This window comes from Brienomyrus brachyistius, chromosome 17 (genome assembly GCF_023856365.1).
Source record: "Brienomyrus brachyistius isolate T26 chromosome 17, BBRACH_0.4, whole genome shotgun sequence".
In the NCBI taxonomy this organism is placed as follows: Eukaryota; Metazoa; Chordata; class Actinopteri; order Osteoglossiformes; family Mormyridae; genus Brienomyrus; species Brienomyrus brachyistius.
Window position 1 is genome coordinate 21,669,095 of NC_064549.1, and position 27,719 is coordinate 21,696,813.

Below are 27,719 nucleotides of genomic sequence, written 5' to 3' on the forward strand. Positions count from 1 at the left end.
CCTCTCCGACTCTGCGCATCACCCTTCTGTCACTCGGGCTGCATCTTTGGCTTTTCCTCCCCGGGAAACATCACGAATAACGTCGCCCAGCCTCCCCCAGGAGGGAAGGCAAATGAGTGCCATGTGACTTTGTTTGAAAGGGGCAGAAATAACCGGTAAGACGGCACAGGCAGAGGACTCTGCGCCAGGCCATAGGCGAGGGGTGTGAGCTGCCAGATCGGGGGATTTCGCGCGGAGGACGAGAGCTTGGACAGGCATCAGTCAGCCTGGTAGACACAGAGGACTGGAGTTGACAAAAGAGCCGTGTCATTGGCATGATAGACCCAGCATTGCAGAATGGGAGAAAGCCAAGGCCCTGGACAGTGATTGGAGAGAAGCCAAAACCCCAGAGAGCAGAGGGGGAAGAAGCCAAGACCTCAGAGAGCAGATTGGGGAAGTCAAAACCCCAAGCTTCAGAACTGGTAGGAAATTACACCGCAGACTGCAGCATAGAGATAATCTAAGACCTCATATTGCAACATAAACATAACCCAATACCACATACTGCAGCAGAGAGGTATCCCAAAACCCTATACTGCAGCATACAGGTAACCTATGACCTCATACTGCAGCATACAGGTAACCTGAGACCCCATACTGCAGCATACAGGTAACCTAAGGTCCATACTGCAGCATACAGGTAACCTGAGACCCCATACTGCAGCATACAGGTAACCTGAGACCCCATACTGCAGCATACAGGTAACCTGAGACCCCATACTGCAGCATACAGGTAACCTGAGACCCCATACTGCAGCATACAGGTAACCTAAGACCCCATACTGCAGCATACAGGTAACCTACGACCCCATACTGCAGCATACAGGTAACCTGAGACCCCATACTGCAGCATACAGGTAACCTGAGACCCCATACTGCAGCATACAGGTAACCTAAGGCCCCATACTGCAGCATACAGGTAACCTAAGACCCCATACTGCAGCATACAGGTAACCTACGACCCCATGCTGCAGCATACAGGTAACCTAAGGTCCATACTGCAGCATACAGGTAACCTACGACCCCATACTGCAGCATACAGGTAACCTAAGGTCCATACTGCAGCATACAGGTAACCTGAGACCCCATACTGCAGCATACAGGTAACCTAAGGTCCATACTGCAGCATACAGGTAACCTGAGACCCCATACTGCAGCATACAGGTAACCTAAGGCCCCATACTGCAGCATACAGGTAACCTAAGACCCCATACTGCAGCACACAGGTAACCTACGACCCCATACTGCAGCATACAGGTAACCTACGACCCCATGCTGCAGCATACAGGTAACCTAAGGTCCATACTGCAGCATACAGGTAACCTGAGACCCCATACTGCAGCATACAGGTAACCTAAGGTCCATACTGCAGCGTACAGGTAACCTGAGACCCCATACTGCAGCATACAGGTAACCTAAGGTCCATACTGCAGCATACAGGTAACCTACGACCCCATACTGCAGCATACAGGTAACCTAAGGTCCATACTGCAGCATACAGGTAACCTGAGACCCCATACTGCAGCATACGGGTAACCTAAGGTCCATACTGCAGCATACAGGTAACCTAAGGTCCATACTGCAGCATACAGGTAACCTGAGACCCCATACTGCAGCATACAGGTAACCTAAGGTCCATACTGCAGCATACAGGTAACCTAAGGTCCATACTGCAGCATACAGGTAACCTATGACCCCATACTGCAGCATACAGGTAACCTACGACCCCATACTGCAGCATACAGGTAACCTACGACCCCATACTGCAGCATACAGGTAACCTACGACCCCATACTGCAGCACACAGGTAACCTACGACCCCATACTGCAGCATATAGGTAACCTACGACCCCATACTGCAGCATACAGGTAACCTAAGGTCCATACTGCAGCATACAGGTAACCTACGACCCCATACTGCAGCACACAGGTAAATTTCGACCCCATACTGCAGCACACAGGTAACCTACGACCCCATACTGCAGCACACAGGTAACCTACGACCCCATACTGCAGCATATAGGTAACCTAAGGTCCATACTGCAGCATACAGGTAACCTACGACCCCATACTGCAGCACACAGGTAAACTACGACCCCATACTGCAGCACACAGGTAACCTACGACCCCATACTGCAGCACACAGGTAACCTACGACCCCATACTGCAGCATACAGGTAACCTGAGACCCCATACTGCAGCATACGGTTAATTTGTTAATTTGCACTGTATGTTTTCTGTCTTGTCTTGTCAAATTGTATTGTTGCGCTTCTGTCCTGTCTGCATTTATGATGTCTCTCTGTTTTGTCCTGCTCCGTGTTGCACCATGGTCCTGCAGGCACGTTATCTCATTTCACTGTACACTGCGTATGGCTGAAATGACAATAAAACCTACTTGACTTACAGCATAGAGGTAAGCCAAGTCCCCAGACTGCAAGTTGAGCAGTAGGCAAACAGAAGCTCGGTGAAGCAGTTCAATCACCTGTGTCTATAACCATTACGAGAAGCTCCCCCACCCACGCAACCCCTCGCTCACCTGCGTAGGGCACAGGGGCGTCCTTATCCAGAGCCACCAGTGGGGGGTCAAGCAGCACAGTGTCTGCATTCTCTGTGATCACCCCGTGGTAAGAAGTCTCAATCCAGGGTTTGTGTTTGTTCACTGCAGGGAGAAAGAGAGAGAGATAGAGAGAAAGAGAGAGAGAGAAAGAGAGAGAGAGAGATACATGCCAGTTAGCCGCAGGCTACTCCGTTAAACACATTTGATTTGTTCCTCACTGAAATAAATAAAGAAATGGAACAGTCGATAGCGATTACTATAATAGGCACACCCCCTCCCCCGTCCTGGGACGCTCTCCATTATTTCCATCTTTCCCAAATATATTTATCCCACTGATCTTTTTTCCGTCCTTTAAATGCGCCTTGGAGGGAGGAAGTGGATCGATTGTCGCAATTGAGGCACCAACAATGCATACTGTCTCAGCGGTGTGGAGAACACAGTGGAAAGTGGGCGTGGCTGCCCCCCCCCCCCCCCCCCCGTCCCCACACTTGCGTAAGGAGAAACTCTTGGCCCACGACATGCAGTCAGCCTCAACAGAAAGGACCAGAAGGGGGAAGCACTACCAAACAGTCCTCTACAGGGGGCGCCGGAGAGCAATGGCTGCACAATGAGCGAGTGAGTGACCTCGACCTGAGCCACCAGGCTTCCAGCAGAATCAGCAGGTGATACTACAGCTGCCCACAATGAGGGACAGTCTCTGGGATTTTATTTATGCTACAGAACTCATATAATTTGCTTGTATTTAATTTTTAAAGATCAATTGCTCCCTAAAGGTACCCCAGAAAGATACTCCCCAAGGTGCACTCTTGAGACACTCCTGTTCACTCTTAAATGCCAGTAAGTGCCCTGGGGGGTTCAGCTTTATAGATTATCACGTCCCTCCTTAATGCCACTGTGACCCAGTTACCATACAGCAATGGTACACCAGCCCCTGCTTGAAATAAAATTTCACAGCTCAGCACCATAAGTAAAGAACGCATTTCCTGAAATATTTAAACATGTACTTTAAAAATATGATTCCAATATAAAAGTTTAAAAGAAAAAGTCATTTCACTGCCAAAGATTTAGTTCCGAAAACAGAATAACTAAAATTTTAGTGCAGGTAAGTGAGGGGTTTTTACGAACAGGAAAAGCTGAATGTACAAGTCAGAGTTAGTATTTACCCCAGCCAAAGAGACACATGCTTTTGGTAATCAGCTCCTAGGTTGGGGGGGGGCTGGGTAAGCTTTCAATCAGCCTCGTCATTCTTGCGGGGGGAGGGGGGGTGTGTTTGAGGCTGACTGGGTTGCATCGTTACTGCTGCAGAATGCCCCCTGTCAGACGGACAGAAGGCCTCGTCCCGCAGAATCCCGCACCTGTCAGCGATAGCCGCATCTGGCCCTGGTGTCTTTCGAAAATTCCTGCGTGAGAAACTTTGCTGCCAATTCACATGCAGTTTCTCATAACCTGAGCACATCCACTGATGCACAATATATACCTACGCTGCATAAAGTAGTCCAAATGGTTTCTTCTTCCTGGTTTTAAATGCGTGTTCTGGCGCTAGGAGCATGTTTGTCAGGAATGCCGCGTGATCAGCAGGGAGTACAAGGAGAGAAGGTGATTTGTGACCTCCGTGAACCTCTATGCCACAAATGAAGCACGTATTAGCATATAAAGCTTAAAATGCATGATAATTTCTTGTCATATCTGCACAAATGCAAATAAAATACGTGCACATTCACGCTGTTACAACAATCGATTGGCGCACGTATCACTTTTAAAGGTGAATGCGTACTTGCGTACCAATTATGACAATCTGTGTCTATTATCGGATTTGGGTGATTTACTATATAAACACCCTGCACCTTACAGCAACGGTTCATGCACAGTTTCATTCAGCAGCAAGTATAGGTCTAAACTGATGTCACTTTGGATAAAAGCTTCGGCTTGACAAAGGCAAACGAGTAGCTGCGATATACAAAGTACATGTTCGTTTGCATGAAGTGGATTCAGTGCTGAGCTGGATTCAGATCTTATCGGATACGCTAAGCAGAAGTCTCTCTGGCCTGTAGATATCGCTACGAGCATGATTTAAATTATCATAACGGAAAGTAACACATGGTAACATTGCATTTTTAAATGGTGCCACTGAATGAAAAGTTTAAATTTTATGACTATGGGGACAGAAATGTCAGCCGAGTGTGTCCGTGACATCGCAGGGTCCATGATGCGCTTCTGGTCCTGAATATCAGACAGTGACTGTGAGCTTCTCCTGTCAGGAGCAAAGAGGGGATTCGGTTTCCATGGAAATAAGGAGTCATGTGTGTACCAGCCGGTCAGTACGCCACCTCATCACAGTGACGTGAATCCACCTTACCAGTGCACCCTCACTTAATCGTGCAAGGATGAATACATGCTTAAAGGGGCGGGGCGGACGGATGGATGGACGAGCAGGTGAATGTAAATGCAAATCAGCTGCTCTGCCACCATTTCAGATGAATCTCAGGCTTATAAAAACAAAGTTCCACAGATTAGAGTGCCGCAATATCCATCTTAAATACTGAGAACATAATTAAAAAGATAACAAGAGAAAAAATCTGCTTCCTTTATTACTTCAAAAGGCTACGAAAATTCCTCCCTTGCAAGAAATCTCCTTCAGCTTAATGAACACACGCTATTTGCGAAGATCGCTTTGTTAAACCTTTTTGTCATCTGCTGTGTTTTATATCACCGTCCCTACTTTACATCTGTTGCGTAAGCAAACCTGTGTCCTCCAGAGCGGAGCTGGTCACACACACACACACACGCGGTTGCTTTTGGGGAAGTGGAATATAAGGACACACATCCCATAATTATAATAGGAAGGCACATGATGCTCAACATGTGCTTGCTGACAGCAGGTGGCGTGTGTCTCAGAATGCTGTTTGCCCTGTCAGGTGGTTGTGGGATCAAATCCCACTGTTGTCAGGGGGATTTCACTGTTGAGCCCTTGAATAGGGCTCCTAATCCCAATTGCTCCAGGAACTAGCTGGCTCTGTGTCTCTCTCTAAAAATATGCATCTCTTTGGATAAAAGCATTGGCTAAACAGAACGTAAATGACAGAGGCTGAATCACAGCTAATCTGCGTTCCTGACTGCTTTACGGAAGAACCTACCAGTTCATATTTAGTTGAATGGAAAGGCTGTGGCTGCACTCTGTTGATTTCTTTTTGTTCCACATCATGGTCTGCTGCTGCCACAGCTGGGACACTGTGTACTTGGGGATGGGGTTGGGGGTGGGGGGTGGTGTTCCAGATGGGGGTCGGTCCCATTTGAGCACCACCCAGCATACGTTCATCCCCTGATTCCCTGCTGACAGGTCTTTCATTTGATGTCGCTGGTATTTTCATTAATATTTACTGGAAATGTTTTAATGTGCTCTTGATAAACGGGCTACATAAAGTCATGCCTGATGTCTTTATATAAATACATAAACATGTAAAAACAGCAGCTGCCTGATACTGTTATTCTCTGTGCAGGGCGCTATAAAATAGGCTCACAGCTCATGCATCGTGTATCATTTTTAATAAAGGTCTTATGTGACCCGTCCGCCTGAATTACGGTCATTGAGACGTAGCTTTTACAGAATTACTAATCAGTTGCATGGGGTGATGAAGGCGCAGAGATAGGCCGAAGTGCGTGCAAAGTGCCTTTTTAAGAAAGCTTTAAAATGGCTGACAGTTTGTCTAAGATTGTTCGGGGACTAAACAATGACGTGTGTGGTGAGCTGGCATGGGGCTCAGCAGCAGCGCAGTGGCAAAGCTCTCGGTTAATGGGAAGCAGCTGTCTCCCGTTGGACTAATCAAGCTGTTACACTTTAAATGCGATCGGGGTGAGATACAAGCTAAGCAGAGGTGGAGCTTTGCTGCTGCTCCTGCAGTTACATCCTCACTGTTGGTAAACCTGCAGAAACCAGCCCCCGTCCTGGGACCCCCCCCCCAGCTGATGGGTGGTGCTTGAACAAACGCTTTCGCTCTGGCGTGCGAGGCTGGACCACAGTACATGGGCGTGAGCTCTACCCGTGGGGGGATATTGTAGGGTTAGGGAGCCTTAACATGGGCGAACAGAAAGAAGATCAGCTTTCAGCTCCCCCCAGGAGACAGGAGGCTTCCATTGTGAGTCCACCCTGCTATGGAAGCCTCCTGCATGCAGTGCCAAATGCAGTGAAATGCTATTTGATCAACCTCCCACTGCGAAATGCTGTCGGTCACTATTTCATGCGTTGTTCTATATTTCCAGCGAAGGATATTCTGGAATCGATTGTGCTTTTCTTTTCTAGCCTGACTGCCTGATTTGACCTATGATAATTTTACTTATCGTGGGTTTTTTTTCGAGAAGGTGACCTTTCTGGGAAGGTCCTGGGATGTGATAAGAACCAGGCTGTGCTGTCGTCCTCAAACAAAGAGCCGATTATCTGTGGCAACGAGACAGGGATGGTGGCCCTTCGGGGGGGTGGTGGGGTGCCCTGGGGCAGGAAAAGTGCCTGGGGAGGCAAACCTGAGCCTGATGCCTTTGGGGCAAGCGCTGATGCCACCAGAGTACAAAAGAGACACATTTATAAATGTTTCTTTTCGGCCTTAGTTAAAAAAAAGCATGTTATTTTTTATGTTGTCGATGTTCAGCTGCCTTGTCCTGTCAGCATGCGCTTCTAAAGATTATGGCAGGGAAGCAAAAATGTTCACACGTCCAAAAATAAAGCCATCGAAGGGACTGTCTGCCTTCTCTTGGTTTGGTGGGAAGGGTCTCACTTTCTTGCTCCACACTGAATGCCCCAGTATATCTGGCCAGTTTCTCGAGGGTGGGCTGATACCAGTGGGGACCTACTTCAAATGCTGGTTGGTCCGGTGGGGGGGGGGGGGATGTTTTTATATTGCGACAGAGATTTCAGTAGTGCCACGGTGAAGGGGGGGGCCGCCCCTGACCTCAGCACCAGTGACTTCCTCCCGTGTCTCGGCGGTAATTAAAGCAGCTGCCGGTTTGACGTGACAGATAATTTTGTATCCCCATGAGGGACCAGAGCATCGCGGAGTCACATCAGCCGTAGTCCGTGGGCATACCTGCCGCTTTTATGGATGTTTAATTAATGGAAAAATCTGGATGAAATTAAGCTTTGATAGATACGCTCAGCACAGAAGCCGAGATGAACACAGTACCTCGATGGACGGGAACGGAGGTGCAGTTTGCTATGAGGCGGGTGGACACAATGGGTCTGTCAGATCACTTGGACTCCCACCTCGTCAGCGAGGCCATGCAAACTGCCCCCTTCCCCCCCACGTCTGCTCTCTCTCTCTCTCTCTCTCTCTCTCTGCTTTGAACCTTTAACACCTTCTTGCCTCTTATCTCACGCTGCTCTGCCGCTTCTCTGCTTTTGAGGCCAAAATGACAGAGAACATGGACGACATGTGTTTCAAGGCAAGCCGCAGCCCCCCCCCCCACATTCACATCCCTGCCTTCAGCATTCACACCCTCAGCCGCAAACGAGTGTCACACAGCAAGGTGACATCACACGTCCCCCACCCATCTGAAATATACGGCTATCTTTTCAAACTCACCGTTCATGTGTGTGTGTATGTGGCGGGGGGGGGGGGGGGCTTATTCACAATTTGCTACTATCTAAAAGTGACAGCAGGCTGCTTCCCAATGCCTGAATATTTCATATGGGCCTATTAGGATCTGGACCAATCAAAGCTCTTTGAATTAGTAATGAAGGGCAGGAAAGTCCATTTACTTTCATTTGACTGTAAAGGGAAGGCGGGTGACATTAAAGTTTCAGTAAATCTAATTACATTTCCTGCTCCTGACCCCCTCTCAGATGCAGCCTGGCAGTTTATGCTTTTTTGCAGAGGGATCCACTTTCCCCCCTAAACCTCAATTTCGGAAAAATCCCAGGATTCATCATTCACCCCAACTCCCCACCCACAAAGAACCATGCCCTAAATATTTAATTGTGTGTTTCCGCTGAGTGGGTGACATCGGCAGATGTCCCGGGCCATCCCAAAACCTCGCTGCGACCCTGCACGGCAATGAGACGGGCCCCATACTGCACTGTGGCCCCCACGTGGAGACCAAGGTGACCCAGGCCCCCAGGCTCGCCCCACTCCCATCAAGTGTACACTAGACCTTGTATTAGTGTGGAAATAGGAGGCAATGGAACCCCCTACGAAAGAGCAGATTTACAGTCACAGAGCCAGGAAGTGAGGAATGGTGCCAGACGGCTTTGGTCAGCATTAGCGAGTGAGGGGGGGGGGTGCAGCTGTATATACACACCAGAGCAGTGTCACACCCAGTGCAGCTGAAATGGTCGGGCTGCTGTCCTTCATTTTTCTCTGTTATAGTCTGTATAAAAGTGTTCCATCTGTGACAAAGCGCACTGTCTGTGACAAAGTGTGTTGTCATTGAAAAAATACGCTGTATGTGGAAAAGCGCAATGTCCATGATGAGGCGTGCCGTCCGTGAAAGAGCACACCATCTGTGAAAGAGAATGCTGTCTGTGAAAAAGAGAGCCATCTGTGACAAAGTGGGTTGTTCGTGGAAAAGTATGCGTCCATAAAAAAGGTATCATCTGTGAAAAAGCGTATCATCCATGACAAAGCATGTTGTCCTTGAAAAAGCACATCATCTGTGAAAAAGCAAAAAAGCACTTTGTGAAAAAGCTCATTGTCTCTGTGAAAAAAGCGAGCCGTCCGCGACAAAGTGCATCGTCCATGAAAAAGCATATCGTCCATGTGAAATGTGCTGTCCGCGTGAAAACACCATCCATGAAATCATTTGTGCGCATTTTTCATGAAAAAACGTGACAAAGTAACAAAATTTGTTGTCCATGGAAAAGCATGCTGTCCGTGAAAAATCAATATGTACAAAATGTGCCAACAGTGAAAGAGAATGCTGTCTGTGAAAGATAACACCATGTGTGAAAGAGGACGCCATCCGTGACAATGTGTCATCAGTGAAAGAGAATGCCATCAGTGAAAGAGAATGCCATCTGTGAAAGAGAACATCATCTTTCAAAGTGCTGTCTGCGACAAAGCTTGTCAATTGTGAGAAAGTATACAATCCTTGAAAAAAGCACATTGTCTGTGAAAAAGTGCATTGTCCATGGAAAAGCATGTTGTCTGTGACAAAGTACACCATCCGTGAAAAAGCATGCTGTCCATAAAAAAAAATGGCGTCCGTGACCGAGCGCGTGGTCCGTGAAAATACACAGATCTATGACAAAGTGCGTTTTTGGTGACAAAATTCGGCATCTGAGAAAAAGCGCACTCTTCATGAAAGCACATTGCCCATAACAAACCGTGTTGTCTGCGAAAAAGCACACCGTCCACAAAAGATGTACACCATCCGAGACAAACACAGAATCCACATTTGCTGATATGTAGTCATGATCTTCAGACCCAGGAGGGGTGATTCTGCGGGATACAGGAAGGGGGGCCCTATTTCAGCAGCTCAGGGCCCTGAGCGTGGTACGTCACTCACGCACAACGTGGGCGTTTAGAGAATTCACGCATCGGAAAAAACGAATGGCAAATTGACAGACTAATTTTTCCTTCTTTTTATGAAACTGCCTCCTCATTCTTTGTCAAACTACATGCCAGGCTACTATTAACTCCATAACAAGAGTCCGGACGAAAGGCCTGAAGTGTGGGGATGACAGCAGAGGGGTGTCACAGCACAGAATTCCCCCATCCATCCTACGCTCTGGAATCGCAACAATGGCCTTTCTGACAGAAATTTAATGAATGCTTCCCTAATATTATTGCTGCATTCGGCTGACGGATTAATTCGATTGCCGTGAAAATGGATGAACACAAAGAAAGAATCATTAAAATTCTTCAGTGACAGAAGAACACAGAGGCTGCCTCTGCTTTGATAGGACACATGCGTGTTAGTAAAACATGGGATGTGAGTTTAAAGGTCTTCTGTGTGATCTAATTCGCCACACATCCCTCAATATATTTCACAGAAAAATACCCCTAACATCCACCTGCCATTGTAGGGAAATGTTTTAATGATGGTTCTGTTCTATAACAGCCCTGGTGATACTCAGGGCCATACAGAGGCTGAGCATCCAGTCTGTGAGCTAACGAGATGGACTCCAGTCTCATGGTTCCTCTCTGCCACCCCCTGGCAGTACCGTCCCCCCCCCCCCCAAAGGGTCAGGGGACAATGTGGGACTGTCCCCCAGACAGCAGTGGCACTGAACACTAGACCCAAAATCTGAGGGGCGATGCTACACTGTTTGGGATGTGACTATGGCCTCAGACAGCTGTACCGGTCTGAGTTGAGGGCGGCTTGGTACCTGCCACACTGGATTTGGAGCAAGGGGGGGGGGAGCAGTTAATGCAGCCCCTGGAGTCCAGTCCTGCCAGGGTTCAAACCCCTGAATATTTATGTGTCCACACTGCAGGGCCTGTCTGCCTACCTGCACCAATCAGGCAAGAAACAGTAGTAAAAATCCCCCAAAGCCAGGTAAATAAACGCGGGCAGTGGTAATCTGCTTGACTGGCTGCCTTTTGATGTGACATCTATCCCCTAGCTGGAGCTGTTGCTTGTGCTAATCTTGTTAGCCTTGTCGCTGTCACACATAATGACATGTCCCACACGGGGCGCTGACCCGCCCTCTTCATCTCTCTGGCTAAGGCTTAATGCCAGATGGGGAGGGTGGGGGGGGGGGGGGGGGGTGATGTGCTCCGGGCAGGACTTGGGCTTTCTGAGAGCTGCTGACTTAAAGCCCCCCCCAGGAGCTAATGCATTCAGGCCCCAGTAATGGACTGTTTTCCGCAGCTGCCTGAAAAGGGGTGGGGGGGGGTCCAGTCTCTGGGGGGAGGGCAGACATACCTGCCCATCACTACAAACGTAATGGCATCGGCAGCATTGGGGGGGGGGTGAGGATGGCACTGCAAAAGCCAGCTTCCATGACTCCTGTCACCGTCATTTTCTCCCTCTCATGTGGGTGGCCATTTCTGTCAGTCAGTGCTGGCGGGGCGGTGACCCGAACGATATAAAACTCAGACGGACCCAGCTGTCTTTCCGGAGGATTCTGAGGAGGCCCTGGACAGGTCCTGTTTAAGACGGATTTGAACTTGGTACAGTGAGAAGCAACTTGGACCAGTCCGGGTTTGTTGTCTGTGGTTTCTTACCTTATTTCATGTGAGATTCCCATTGATGTGGCTACATCACAGCAGCATTCCTCGCATGCCACGCCTTTACAAGAATGTAAGTATTATTAATCCTGAGCCAGCTGTGGTAATGGTCCTGCTGAGATTTATCAAACCCTCTGCAGGCGCCTCCTTGATTCGTCTCTGGCACCGTTTGTTGATGTTGGCCCAGCACGTGCCGACGGTCTGTTTCCGCTGTCCGTGCGAAACTCGCAGCGAGCCAGCTAATGCATTTAACTTTTGTCTGTGTGATAATGGTTTTCCAGGGGACATACTTTTGTGTTTGAATTCAATGAGCTCAGAAAACAGGAAAAAAAGCACTCTAGTGGGAAATAATCCCTGTTATATTTCAGCGAGTGTTGCGATCCACCACGGTTCCTAAAGTCAACAGTGGAAAATGTTAATCGATATTTTCCTTTCCCCAGGGTAAGGAGAAAAGCCTCAGGGTTATGAAATTCCCATCACGTTTGCTGTGTGACAGGGAGGTTATTTCGCCGCCTGTCACAGGGATGGACCTTTCCTGAGAGAAGAGTAAACAAACGAATCTCTCAAACATGTCCGCTCCCCGTCGACAGCAGCGAGTTGCTCTGCCTTCCTGTCTCTCACTACAAGCTGTTAGCACGCCCTGTCAACGCCTCACTAGCGCCCACCGAAGACAGACAGCATAATTAAATACAGAACAAACACACAGCCGGATGCCTCTCGACGTACCTACGACAGAATCGCTCACGGCAGCGAGAGCGATGGGTTTCGCCTACGTGGAGGTGAGCGAAGACCTCGCAGGATGCGCGTATTTGCGTGTCGTGGCCCGACACTGCCGATTGCTTATTGTTGTGGTGTTCCAAATCTGGCTTTTTGCCGCTTAATTGCGGGTGATTACCGTCAAGTTCATTATTCAGATTTCCATTCTCGGAGTACAATTAAAGCCAAACAGCAGAGTAAATCGCGTTACCCTTTGGCGAAACCGGCATGGATTCGCCGCCATGAAAACAACATGCAGCGGGGAGACAAAGCGTGTGGGAGGTTACGTGACCCTCCCCGTCGCTGCAACGCGACACGTGGAATCGCTGATGGCGGTAATCTCGCTCGCCTTCCCATATTTACCAGCTTTCATCATGGGGCTCCTTGACAACAGACTCCTCTGCTTTCAGAGGAACATACAACACAATTCCATTTGGGGGTCCACAGGCAGGAGGTCTCAGGCAGAATCACATACACAATCCGGGGGCAGCAGGAGCCTCACATCCACAGTCATCAACTGAATAATATGGCATTGAGCTTGGGGAAGAGGATCCATTTTGAATGAACCATATACTTTTACTCAGATTTACTCAAATCCTCAAAGCCAGAAAACACGCAGCAGACCAGTGACGCTCACCAGGGAAATAACCATCATCCTCTGTGGGGTTTGCTGCCCATGCAGAGCGACTCTCATCCAATCAATGGCCGACCCCCTTGACCCACATCAGCCAATCAGCAGTCCCCACAAGGATGCTGACTTATGGACCTCGGCTGTGATTTTCACAGCTCCTGGAACATGTCGTTTCATTTTCAGCGAGCTCGCCCCTCCCAAAAGCACAGGCCAGGCACAAGCTGCAGGTCGAGACCGTGCTCATTCTCCCGAATGTTCTTGGGACGGAAGACAGTGTGTAACCTGGTGAGATGATGGAGGTGATAATGGCAGCTTTCCATCCCTGCAAAGATGCCAGCTTCACAAATCAGTGGCACCAAGGCGTCCCATCAACAGCAGAGTCTTTCGTGGTGCATGAGACGGAACAAGGGACCAGATATTCAGCTTTTTGATTGAGTTGCTGAGCAGAGAAGCCAAAGATTTCCTTCAGCTAGGTCCAAACAAATTGTAGGGAAAAAGGAATAATTGTAAATAAATAATTATACATCATACAGTGCTAATTTGTTTTCAATTAATCAGTGATTACTCCTGATGTCGTTGAATGGCTGACTGATTAATCTCAGTAAATTAAATCAGTGAATATGCTTTGTGTTGTCTCACGAATAGAGGGGACGTTTTGTTAGCTTGGAGATGGCAGTTTTTTACAGATCAGTTAACGTCATTGAAATGTACAGCAGCTTCTCCAGTAACTTGTTCTGTCAGACGATGTGAGAGGTGCAATTAGCATCTCAATCGGGCCTGATTAGTTAAAGGCTCCGCCGGTCCAAAGAGTGGCGCACGTGACGAGGCGGAAGATGAAAAAGTGTGGCGCTGAAGACCCGGGACAGAGGGGGCTTTGGGGGGGGGGGCAGTGGTCAAGCCCCAAATGCTGAAGCAGGCATTCAGATACACACTGTATTAGGCTATATGAGGCTGACCCAGCCGGTCGGACCCGCCACTGCCTTCAGAACCTTTGAGATCCTTCTGCCCTCCGCTCTGCTGTTACTTTTGCACCTCCTGATAGCTGGCCGTTCTCCACTGGCCTCTCATTACAAGCGATTGTCAGCAACACAACCACCCCTGATCGAATGATTGTCTGTAAACGTTGGACGCTGCGGACTGTGAAGATTCCCGCAAGGTGGACGAAAGGCTGGAACTTCCACGCAAGGAGCCGACAGTCACCCCACATCGCTGTGCATGTGTAAGTAGCGCTTCCCTATGAACTGACAGCCCTTACTGTAGGACCCTAACCCATTGGGGGCGCTGCTGAGACCCATAATGGGTGACACTAGCTGCATGGAGACTCTCACAGAAACACTGTTTGTGGGGGGGGGAGATTGTTCGTTCTGACCCTCACTCACACTCCAGCCTGAGATGTATTTACTGTAGGGGAGGGCAGCCCCGGCTCCACTGCCCGCTGGGCTCAATAAGACCCCACAACCCTGCACCCGGGACCGTCAGCATGCTCCAAGCTCACTGATCCCTCTTTCTCCCGGTCAACTCTTGCATTTGTTTCATTTTTCATTACAAATACCCGACAAATAAAAGTATTAAAGTGCACTGCAGTGCCCATTCATCAAAGGGCTTCATGCGTGTGATTTCGGAGCGGAGCACCTCCAGGCACCTCCCCGCCCAGCCCCGCCCAGCCCCGCCCACACTCCGGACGTGACGATTAATCTTACGCATGTAGCGCTTATCTAACGGTGCACTCAGGTGTTGGGCTGCTTTTCGTGGAGCTGTTTGGCGATAGCCTCTGCTGTGGATGGGTGGGGGGGGGGGTAGGTCTGCCGCAGATGCAGCCGAGCATGCTGCAGCCGACGCCAACATTAATCACCGCGAGCCATGTGTGCGAATGTCAGACGGATCAAACGAGAGCCGGAGATAAAGCAACACACAGCCGAGACAGTGAGGAAGCAGAGGGAGTGAAGGAGGAAGGAGGTGAGGAACACAGGATGATTATGAACGACAGCAATAACTATATTAATACTAATGATATCAAGTAAATGTGACACAGTTCTGCTTGTTCACATGGTGTCGTTCACATGGTATTTGTCTCCAAATACAATTTTCGAACCAGTAAAATTAATCTTTTCTTTTGGTGTGCACTGCGATGGACTGACATCCTGTCCTGGGGGGGCATGCCAGCTGGGACCTTGGGACTTCTAAATAGCATGACTGGAAAAGCAATTACCATTGTCAATTCCAGTTAGATGGTAATGCGGGCGGTTTTTCACAGATAAACCGGCATTCTCGAGATGGTTGAGATGGTGAGGGATGATCTGGGACGGGGGGTGAGTTGCAGGGGGTGGGGATATTATCAGTCTTGGGCCCCTCCAGATGGCTTCTGGGAGCTCATGGGGGGCCAGGAGGCGAGCCTGTTTAGCAGAGGCACCCCTGACCTTCACGCCTGGGTACCTCTCACAGGACTGTCCCTCTCCCGCCTTATTCTTTATGTTTGTGGAATCTTAAGAGCAGAATGAAGCTCGCATCCCGAAAATGACAATAGAATCCCACGGATGAGAGTGCAAACAGTCAGTCATGACGGACAGGTGTCACAGCAGCGCCCCCCTGAGGCCATGCATTTGCATACTCTCTCGTTCGCAGCGGCATTGACAGCGACGCTGATGCTGGACACACTGATGATCAATGCTCCCCCCACCCTCCGTCATGCGGTCTCAGTTGCTAACCCTCCCGGAGGAGGTGGAGGGGGCAGGGACACGCTTATGGTTTTCTGGGTGATTATAAATTGAGGCAAATTACCCAAAACTGTAAGAGACGAGGCTGGCAGGGGGCGGTGTTCCCAGCAGCACCAGGAGGGTAACGCTGCCATTTATTTTGCTTATGTGGACGTCTTACTCAATCTGCTTTTATTCCACGGCTGGATCCTGTTTTTGTGTTTAACCCCCTCCCCGGCACACCCCTAATGCCCCCACCTCTGGCAGCCCCAGGGTCACAGGCTCAATTTTATACAAAAAAAAGAGAACTGTATGCAATGAAAAAAACTAAAAATTACGAAAGATATGCAAACTTTGTGTGTCTGTCTGCCTGTCTGTCTGTCTGTGTCTCTGTCAGTGCATGTGTGCATGCGCGCGCGTGTGTGTGTGCGTGCATGCGTGTGTGTGCATAGATTATGTTTATATTACATTTATATTTATATATATTTATATTACCAAATGTCCCCCACAATGTGATAAAAACCTGTTATTTTGATATTGTGGGGACCATTTTTCAGGTCTGTGACTGCAATCAGAAAACAAAAATTGCCAAAGGTCTTGTATTTTGTTTGGTTACTTATAGTTGAGGTTAGGGCTGGGTGGGGGGTTAAGGTCATGTTGGGATTAGAGTTTTCCCCATAGAAATTAATGGAGGGTCCCCACAACGATATGAATACAAAGTGTGTGTGTGTGTGTCTATGCGCGTCTCTCCTATAACCCCAAGCCAAGGGACCTCAACCAGAAGCTTGTTCCAGCATGAGTTACGCTTCCCAGGGTCACCACAGTGCACAGAGAACCATTTTCCAACAATCACAGCCGTCAGTAGCACACACTGAGCTAAGCCACACAGCAGGTTGAAGCCTGCGATCGCGAGCGGCGCATTTAACGCGGAGAGAAGCTCGGTGCAGGGAAGAGTCAAGAGTCGTGCTCGTGAGTCGATTGCCACGGAAAAATTCAACTTCTTTCTTCTCTATTCATTGCATCAGGAAGAAATAAGCATAAATCATTTAATATTGTCCTTTAATATTTACGTATTCTGGGAATGTCACAGATTTTGCTAAAGTTATAAACATTTGCAGATATTGTACAGCAGAATGATTCATAATTCATAGCGGGAGAGTCACGGCATGCGCGCTCCATACAGCCGCTATTTTTAAAAGCCTTGACAGGCTACACACAGAGTCAGACTCCAGGCTCCCAGGGACACACAGAGCTATAGCCTGCAGCCGAGTAACAGCCATGAAAATGGACGGGAATCTGGGTGAGAGGAAGCGAGGGCTGAAGAAGGAGGGCTGAGGGACCTGGGGGGTGGGAGGGGTGAGGTGTCGCTAGCATGAATAATCACACGCAGGTCAGTCAAGCACGCGCGTCACACAAGCCGCTATGCCGGTCACATCCCCCCTCTTTAATCACGGCTCATCGAAATCATCTTTTAATCCATCCAAGAGCTCAAAGAGCCTTTCATTTACCAAAGGACAAAGTCGTTCCCTCTACAGCACAAGCAGAACGACGGACGTGAAGCAGGATGCTCCTCCATTATAATCGTGCGTCCGGAGCAGGCGCTTAAGCGGAATTGCTCCAGGTGAAATGACAAGGTGTGAACAGTTATTTGTTCTGTACGTGAGTGTCTGCCGGCGGGTGTATAAACTTTCCCACCCTCCCTCTGATGCTTCCCCTCAGGCTGCCCGGAAAGGCCCAGCACAATTCCAGAGCCCCCTGAGCTCCCCCCAGCACCTATCCCCCTCCCCGCCTGCCTTGTGGCCCGGCTAACCCCTCCACTGCCCGAAGCCACCGAGTCACTCGCTTTCCAGCCCTTTAAAGTTTCCCTTTTCCCTGTCGGCCTGCCGAATCACGCAAAGCACTTTCCGGGGCTTGCATCAGGCCTGCCGGAGTCCCCCGGTCGCCCCCAACTTGGGCAGAGAGCCCCTTCCCTTTGAAGCTGCCAGGTCTGTTTGCCGCCGTGCGCCGCTTTGGTCTCCCGGATTATTCTGGATGGTGGCTGAACTGTTTCAGCTGATTCTGTGAGGATGTTGCTCTAACAAGGGAATTCTGAAGCAGACCTGTGTGCATGTGCGTGTGCATGTGTGTGTGACTGTATGTGTGTGTGTGTTTTACTGTGTATGTGCGCACAGGTGTGTGCTAATAAAACCAGTTTTTTTGATGATGTGGAGACCATTTTTCAGACTCCTTTCAGGTAAGTTATGGTTAAGATCAGGGCTGGGGGGGGGTTAAGGTTATCATGTTGGGATTAGGGTTATGCCTATAGGTCCCCACAAAGACATGAATGCAAATGTGTGTGTGTCTGTGTGTGTGTGTGTGTGTGTGTGCGCATATGTGTATGTACACGCACGTGACACAGCCTACTGTGAAAGCATGGGGAATTTATTCAGCAGCTATAATATGAAAAAATGAATGCAATGAAAGCATCGCTAATGATAACAGCAGCAAATATGCATCAATAAAACATGAGATTGCTGTCCTGGGGTCTCTGCAGGCAGCAGCCGTGACCCAAAAAAGCGAGTGTGAGGAGGCATCACCTTGCGGTGCTGACAGGAGCTGCAGTTTAAGAAAATGGAAGAGGAGGGGGGACTCAAACCCCACCCCTTGCTGTGTGATGTCCATTCCCCATGTGCTCTCACACACTCTCACAGACTGACACACACTCTCACAAACTGACATACACTGACACACACACTGACACACACTCTCACACACTGACACACACACACAGACACACACTCTCACACGCTTCACACACTGACATACACTCTCACACACACATTGACACACACACTCTCACACACTAACACACACTCACACACTTCACACACTCTCTCACACACACACTAACACACACACTGACATACACACTCTCACACAATGACACATACTCTCACACACTTCGCACACCGACACACACTGACACACTTCACACACTATCACACACTCTCTCACACACTCTCTCACACTGATCTGTTGATGCCATGATAAACGTGGATGGTTTATAAAGTCAGGGCTGTGCAAGGTAAATGAAAACAGCGTCTGAGATAAATCAGGGTTAATAATACCTCGTCTGCTTGGTATCCATCACCCCCCCCACTCCACCTCCTCATGTGACATGTCACCATACCATAAACCCACCACCAACCGAACTAGTACAGTATCCATGATTACAGTGACCTTCCTCTGAGTTTAGGCAGAGAGCAGCATGGAGACTGCTGATTGGCTGCATGTCAGCTGACCTGCTCTCCTTTAGCGCAGAAGCTGTTCTAACATAATCGGCAACCTTGAAACCTGTGGAAGGCGAACGGGGGCCGGCAGCGGTGGTGGCCAGCTACTCACAGATAATCTCACTTCTTTGTGCATAAGCCTTTAAGAACAAAATTGGGCATCAATTGAAGACGCTCGTTATGTTTAAATGAGCAGAGCGCCACCAGCAGGGGAGGGGGACAAAATGCGATAAAACCTGTGATTATACGTAATGGCTTCTTGCATTGACTTTGAATGGACTTTGAATGTAAGTGTAAGTACTGCTTGAGGATACAGCACCTAGTGCATGCAGAACTGAAATCACAATTAGACCGTAGAATAAAACATATTCCATATAAGGTCAGCCAAGTGCAAGCCTATACACTCTGAAGAAAAAACACAGCCACAGTCAGGGACCAAAGTGGAGGGGGGGGGTGCAGGCAAGATGGCTGCCTCCAACATCGGTGATTCTCACACCACCGGTGCTGGTGCTGTAAGGAGCTAGAAGGGGAATTTCGAGCGGCTTCCGCGAGCTCGAGGATGTAAAGTGACTGAGAGATAAAGTCGAGGTGTAATATTTTTACTTTATTGGGGCAGGGGCCTTTGTGCAGGCAAGGACCCAGGGGCATAAATCAGCCTTATTGTGAATAAAACCCCTCGTCGGGGATCCAGGAGACCTACAACACCATGAATATTTAAGGAGTTCGGCGCACAGAGTAAACCGGCACTGCCTCCGAGTTCAAAGTGCCGTTAGCATCAAAGGCATCTGGGCTTGGAGGGATGGGGGGGGGGGGGGGGGGGGCACTGAAACTCCCTGTTTGTGCTCATACTGAGGTCCGGAAGGAGCTGGAGCTGCACTCTCAGGACGCAGCCGGTGGCTGATTTCCCGTCCGGCGAAGCACTTTCAGAGCGGAGAGGCGGAGACACAGAGGAAGAAAATGTTTCGGCGTAAAACTAAACGATGGGATGAAAGATTAATGAAGTGCTTAGGCTGGCTTTAATGTGCCGGCCACTCTAATCCAGGCACGTGTTTGCGCATAGTAATAAACCGCAGCCGTGCAGGACACCGCGCACCAAACGCTACCCGCCACAGCTCACATGGCCTGCGGCTTGTGATCGTGAAATATGCTTTTCCTGAGGATGATTTAAGGCCCCGCTTGTCATTGTGTTTAAATAAACACCATAGGCCCTGTTCTTCTTTGCTGTGTCCTTTCAGAAGGATCATGTGGGAGTGCAGGCATTTCCCACAATCCCCTGCTGTCAGCTCGGATTTTTAGCTGCCTTGCAGAGGGCCGAGCCAGCTGGAAGCACTTTCGGGCACCGGAGGGGACAGGCCAGGAGAGAACTCTGTGACTCACACAGAGGGGGGTGGGGGGGGTGGGGGGCGCCATTCCTGAGCGCATGAGCAGAACTGGCAGCACCCTCCGTCACCACACAGGGCCAAAGTAGAGCTGGACCAGATTAGCCAATACACCGGGGATTGTTGCTGGGGCGGCGGGTGGGGAGTGGGGGGGGGGGGGGATATCCAAAGAGCACAGCACATCAGGTGGACAGGAATTGCCATGGTGACCGTCTCAGCAGCGAGTATGTTTTCCATCATCGCTGGGGAATAGGAGAAGGCTCCAGTCACAGGCTTGTTCCCAACCATGTTCAATGTGCATTACTGGCTCGGTCTCCAGAGCCTGACTAGTAGGGGGTAACATGTAAGGGACGCCCTACACTGCCCACTGCACCGTCCCCCGAGCCGCTAGATCCCATTGGCCTACACGTATCATCACTCAGTAGTGACTGACAGACATACAGCTCAGGTCTTCCAGGTGGGCAGGGCAGGGGAGTGAGCGCTGTCTACTTTTGACAGTTTTTGGCTGTAACAGGTTGCCTTCCGTTCGACATGAAAAACAGGGGCTTAGGGGAGGGAGCCAAGGGCAGCCAACCTTACGGGATGCACCATAAATGTAACTGTGCAGCATCAAAGTTAGCGCTGATCTAGTGAGATGTGATGGTGGAGTTGGTAGCACAATGTGGGGGAGAGTCAGATGATGAAGAGTGACGAAGAGGCGGGACAGATGATGAAGAGGGAGGAAGAGGTGGGGCCGATGATGAAGAAGGACGCAGAGGGGAGCGGGACAGATGATGAAGAGGGACGCAGAAGGTCAGCAGCAGATGTCAGGGCTGGCTGCAATCCCCTAGGCACAGGTAGAAGCCTGAAAAGGCCTGGCTCGCTGAAGACCAAACACAAACTCACAGAACCAATCAGGACGGAAACTTTGAATGACTTTTAAGATGTTCTGAGCACATCAGCATCCCAATGTGGGTATTTATTAAACGAGTCGCAGCACACATTCCCTGGGCACACATGCGTATCCCTACGCCCCAGGAAAGCCGTCCGGGGAGAGGAAGATAAAGTCTTTTCGCCTCTTCGAGATGCTCTTCAGCGACAGAAGGGAATCAAACACAGCCTAATGCTGCATCCGACTATGCTGGAGATATAATCCCCTCTGTGACCAAAGCAACACTTTCTTCACCAGGATTTACCACAGTTCCAGAAAGGATTTCACAGCGAGGAGGAAATTTCACACGCAGGGACTTAGCAGAGTTCCAGGCTCAGCTGACAGAGCTGTCCGGACGTCCAGGCCTGTAAGCTCCATACAAACTGTACCTCTCCTGGCATTTCACATTTACTCATTTAAGCTCATCTCCACAAACCCAAGTAGTGATATGGGTTCTTTACAACTATGTCATATTTAATGATTTTTTGCATTTTAAAGAAAGACACAGGCTTTTTCCAGACCCTTGCTGTTACAGTGCACTAGATGGGTATCAGAACTGACGTCCACCATCTGAAGCAAAGCGAAATTGGCTGGTAAGTCAGTGCCCCCTAAAATTTCGCACCCTAAGCAGTCGTCTCAGTTGCATATAGGGTCAGACGGCCCTGCTTTCAGCTAAAAGTTGGCAGGATGTTATGTCACCATATACAACATCTTCCCATCGCTGCTCTTTTTACCACTCTGCTGTCACAGAGCCTGGGGGTGTGTTGCTTGTAAAAGACAAGCTCACAGACACTGATTACAGTCACTGATGAGGGTTGAATTATACAACATGCAGGAGAATGAGACCACGAGGCCTGATCATGACCACACAGCAGCATTTCTCGTACCTTGTACTGTGGATTCCATTATATAGGAGTATATAAGCATGACATTCTTGCAGATTAAATCGTGTCCTCAGCTTCAAGCCTCTTGTTAATTTAATAGTTATTCTGCCTTAAAGCTGGTGGTTATGGGTGTGATAGTGTTTCACTGACGCAGCGCACTACAAAATGATTTAAGTAAAAAAAGAGAAAATCCTGACTTACATGTAGGTTATTTCAGCCGTGATTGTCCCAAAACCAGAATACATGTTGTTTGTTGTTAGTAGAAGCACCGTGTCAAAGCATGGTGAAAGACACTACTTAATGCGACAGGTATTTTAATAATCATCGGTGGTACCTTTCGATGTCTCTGAAGCAAGATCTGATCAGTCTCACATCTTCCCCAGTGGCGGGCTTCTTAACAGGTGATTAGTGTATATATATATATATATATATATATGTCTGTAGATGTGGCTTTCATTTATTTCATTGTCAATTCAGTTAAAGGCAGCTTATTCCCAAGCCGGGCGGATGTTGATTTTACACCTACAGCCTGACAGCCAGTCCCTGGCACAGATCAGATTACGGCATTCATCTGCATATCAGGAAACACCACGCGACGGAGCCCAATGCCGCAGATAGCTCCTGTCTGTCGCCCAGGTAGCCAGCCGCCCTGTTCTCCAGTGCCATGCGGTGGCACCGCTGCTCGTGTTCCGCCCTTCCTAGCTGATCTTCACCATTATCTACAGACCAGGATGGACAGATAGAGGTATGGTAGCGGTAGAGTTTGTTTATTGCTGAAGCGGAAAGCCAGACTTTGTAAACAAGAAACAGGTGTAAGCTGCTAATGGCAATAATAGCAGAAATCAAAGACAATAACACTGATGAGGACAATAACACAGATGGAGACAATAACACAGATTGGGACAGTAACACTGATGGGGACAATAACACAAATGAGGACAATAACACTGATGAGGACAATAACACTGATGGGGACAATAACACTGATGGGGACAATAACACAAATGAGGACAATAACACTGATGGGGACAATAACACAAATGAGGACAATAACACTGATGGAGACAATAACACAAATGAGGACAATAACACTGATGGGGACAATAACACTGATGAGGACAATAACACTGATGGGGACAATAACACAAATGAGGACAATAACACTGATGGGGACAATAACACTGATGGGGACAATAACACAAATGAGGACAATAACACAGATGAGGACAATAACACTGATGGGGACAGTAATAATCAGTAATAATTAGCGAGGAACATAAGTGGTGAATAATGTTCAATAATAATGACAGCAATGTTAGCAGTAATAGCATTAGCAGTAGTAGGATTAGTAGAAACACTAAGTAGTAATACTGTACCACGTAATAGTGATCCTGTGGACATCACACAAGGCTGTGAAGGTCTACATGAGGATGGAGTGGACAGTGGGCAGCAGGGTTAACATGGACATTTATCTCTTGCTCATCACGTTTGGAAAGCAGGAGGTGAGTTGCCTTGGTGATCATGCAAGCCAGTCTATCCTGGATGAATGGATGGACCACCTTGACCCCCTCCTCAGCTGAGGTCCTTTGTTATGCACCTTTCCGAAGTTCCTGTCACCAAGGTGGTGACACATGATTCCACGGCACCGTAGGGTCAGAGGCCCATGGTCGCTGCACCTGGCACTAGCTCATTTCCGGAAGGCATCACAGGATCATGGTGCCCTTGCCTCTGCCCTCCCAGGGGCCCCCAGGGCGAGACACAGGCTTATTCCTAGTGCAGTGCATTACCAATAAATCAAAAGGGTGAATTTAGGTCAAGGCCACCAGAGGTGAGGGAGGAGTGTTTCTGTATGAGTACAGCAGACTGTGTAATATGAAATGGCCTGTCTGGAGGCCCACTTGAAAGCCAGCACCGCCCCAACCATAACCCCACCGGTTGAATTTACCCTCACCATACCCCACCGGCTGGAATTACCCTCACCGTAACCCGACCGGCTGAATTTACCCTCACCATAACCCCACCGGCTGAATTTACCCTCACCATAACCCGACCGGCTGGATTTACCCTCACCATAACCCCACCGGCTGGAATTACCCTCACCGTAACCCGACCGGCTGAATTTACCCTCACCATAACCCCACCGGCTGAATTTACCCTCACCCTAACCCCACCGGCTGAATTTACCCTCACCATAACCCGACCGGCTGGATTTACCCTCACCATAACCCCACCGGGTGGAATTACCCTCACCATAACCCCACCGACTGGAATTACCCTCACCGTAACCCGACCGGCTGAATTTACCCTCACCATAACCCCACCGGCTGAATTTACCCTCACCCTAACCCCACCGGCTGAATTTACCCTCACCATAACCCGACCGGCTGGATTTACCCTCACCATAACCCCACCGGCTGAATTTACCCTCACCGTAACCCCACCGGCTGAATTTACCTTCACCATAACCCCACCGGCTGGAATTACCCTCACCATAACCCGACCGGCTGAATTTACCCTCACCGTAACCCCACCGGCTGAATTTACCTTCATCATAACCCCACCGGCTGGAATTACCCTCACCATAACCCGACCGGCTGCATTTACCCTCACTATAACCCGACCGGCTGCATTTACCCTCACCATAACCCCACCGGCTGGAATTACCCTCACCATAACCCGACCGGCTGAATTTACCCTCACCATAACCCCACCGGGTGGAATTACCCTCACCATAACCCCACCGGCTGGATTTACCCTCACCATAACCCGACCGGCTGCATTTACCCTCACTATAACCCGACCGGCTGCATTTACCCTCACCATAACCCCACCGGCTGGAATTACCCTCACCATAACCCGACCGGCTGAATTTATCCTCACCATAACCCCACCGGCTGGAATTACCCTCACCATAACCCCACCGGCTGGATTTACCCTCACCATAACCCCACCGGCTGGATTTACCCTCACCATAACCCCACCGGCTGGATTTACCCTCACCATAACCCCACCGACTGGAATTACCCTCACCATAACCCGACCGACTGGAATTACCCTCACCATAACCCGACCGGCTGGATTTACCCTCACCATAACCCCACCGGCTGGAATTACCCTCACCATAACCCGACCGGCTGGAATATCCCTAACATCCGTTAAAACACGTATCTTCATTGGTTCCATGGTGATGTTTTCTCGGATGCTGTGGCTACTTAGGCCAGTCAGCCCCATGCAGCTCCACTGCCGCAGAAAGAGGTGCTGAAGTCCAGCAAAGGAGCACAAGCCACAGATCTCAATAAGTCAGCCGAAACACACACGGGCTTCTGAGGTCCAAACAGAGGACAGGTTACCGCACCTCCCCCCACACTCATACCAGGAGTCAGCTGTACCAGTAACAGGCAATCAATTGGGACCACGAGAGAACTATTCCAGCATCTTGGAAGTTCTGGCATCTTCTCTTAGGCAGTCGATTGTACCAAACGAATCTACCCCCCTCCCTAAAGTGCTTTCCACAAACACAAACTGCCCTCCACAAACCACAAATGGATGCAGGGTCATTCATAACCTGGGGGATTTGAATATGGAAACCACTGACTTCCTTTCTAAGGCGGGACTGGGTGCCATGACAACCAGCAGCATCTGAAAACGGCAAGTCACACCCGTGAACCCCCCCCCCCCCCCCCCCCCCCCCCCCGCCATCAAGACACAGAGCAAAGCTCATTAAAATGCGGGCCGCGGTGCCCGCTGTACCACACCATGCCACATGGGGGCGAGAGCGGCGAGTTATGCAGCAGGGGGTGCCATCAACAGAGAGCAGTGGAGGAATAGGAGCAGAGGAATGAGCCATGTGACCCTGTCTGGCAGGGGGGTGGAGGGTAGCACTTTGTTTTCATCTCAATGCCATGGTCAGGAAAAACCGTGCAGGGCAGCTGGCCCCGTGGGAATGTGTTGCAGTTCCTTGTGTATGGAGCGAAAAGCAGCCGCGATGAATACATACATAAAGGAGCAAAGTCGAGCCCCTTATCTGCTGCCCTTGGCGATGGCGGGAGGTGGGGTTGGAGGGCTGGTAATAACAGGCCTGTGTGTGTGTGTGTGTGTGTGTGTGTGTGCACCCCTGCGTGTGCCTGACCCAAACCCTCCTAATCAAGAGAGCCGAATATCAAACCTTGGGCAGCAAATCACATCCTGTTAATGGATTTTCCTTTATGAGCAGCGACATCCCTGAGAAATGGGAAACTCACTCCTTGTCATCGGCAGAAGACGCCGTTCAACCGGCACGTTCCGGTAAATAATGGGGCCGCAATCAGAGCGCTAATTAACTTCGTTAGCATTTGACGGGCAGGTGTTTGCTGTGTTTTTCACGTGTTGGTTCATTGTTCGTGTTTCAGCACAGTGACTGGCTGGCTAATGAATACAGAACTGAACCACCACTCTGCGCTGATTCCGCTTGTGAATGGAGGAAAATAATAGTCCAGAGAGAACTGAGACCTGATTCGGGGACAGATGAAATGCGCGGCTGCTTGCAGGTCTTCCCAGGCAGCACCGTGAGGCAGATCCAACAGAGCCATATGTCACACTTTAGTCCAGTTATCAGATTTGAAAGCCACTTGGAGCTAGAACACCTTTATATACTCTAGAGGTAAACTTGGGGGGGGGGGGGGGCACTGTGGTTTTAATCTGTGTGGACATGCTTGGGCTGCACCCCAAGGGTCCCAACCCCACCCCAAGCCACCAGCTTACCCCCTGGTGATGGTACTGCATGGCCCCTCCCACCACCTGACATCTAAGGGCAGACGTGTGGGAACAACCAGCCATGTTCTACTGTGCCAACAGAACCATCCTGCTCTGACCATTACAGTGCAGAACTTTGAAGAGGCTCTTGGTTGGTTTGGTCCCCCTTGGGTTCCTGGGTCTGTTTGTCTGTCTCTGGTTGGAATCCATTAACTTTCCCCAACATTTCTCTCCTTCCTCATTGGGTTCTAGTGTCAAGCCATGGGCAGTACCATCATGTCCTCACCCAGGGGGAAGCAGTAAAAACAACCTGTCAAGTGTTAATCAGGTCCATCATGCCTGTGCCAGTAAATTATGGAAATATAACATTTGTGCTCCGCTACTGTGCTTAATGGGTGTGACAAGACGTTGCCCCCCCGACTTAATGGACACTGCCATTGACCCAGTATGCTCCCAGGTCCTCAGACTAAAGTGGCACAGCCCATCTCATAAAGACTCATAAAGGGGAATTTCATTGGATCATGATACTTTTACCTTCTTCACATGCTTTTGTTGTGATTAGAAGTATTTTTATTACTGCTAAAATGAAGCAGTGCTCTCTACAGAGATATATTTGCCGAAAGCTATATTTAACAGCAATTGCATGATTTATGTAAAAAAAACAAGACCTACCCATCACCTGACTGTGACGTAAATCCATTCGGGCCGTACA

The 27,719-nt window shown here is 49.4% G+C and overlaps 1 protein-coding gene across 2 annotated transcripts in view; it reads right to left on the reverse strand.

The window, feature by feature from the left end:
- The window catches only part of clstn2a (calsyntenin 2a), a 131,783-nt gene that overhangs the window by 65,219 nt on the left and 38,845 nt on the right, over nt 1–27,719 (reverse strand). For both annotated transcript variants that reach the window (XM_048980967.1, XM_048980966.1), the window contains exon 2: nt 2,576–2,698. In XM_048980967.1, the coding sequence (XP_048836924.1) occupies nt 2,576–2,698 (123 nt within the window). The remainder of the gene's footprint in view (nt 1–2,575; nt 2,699–27,719) is intronic.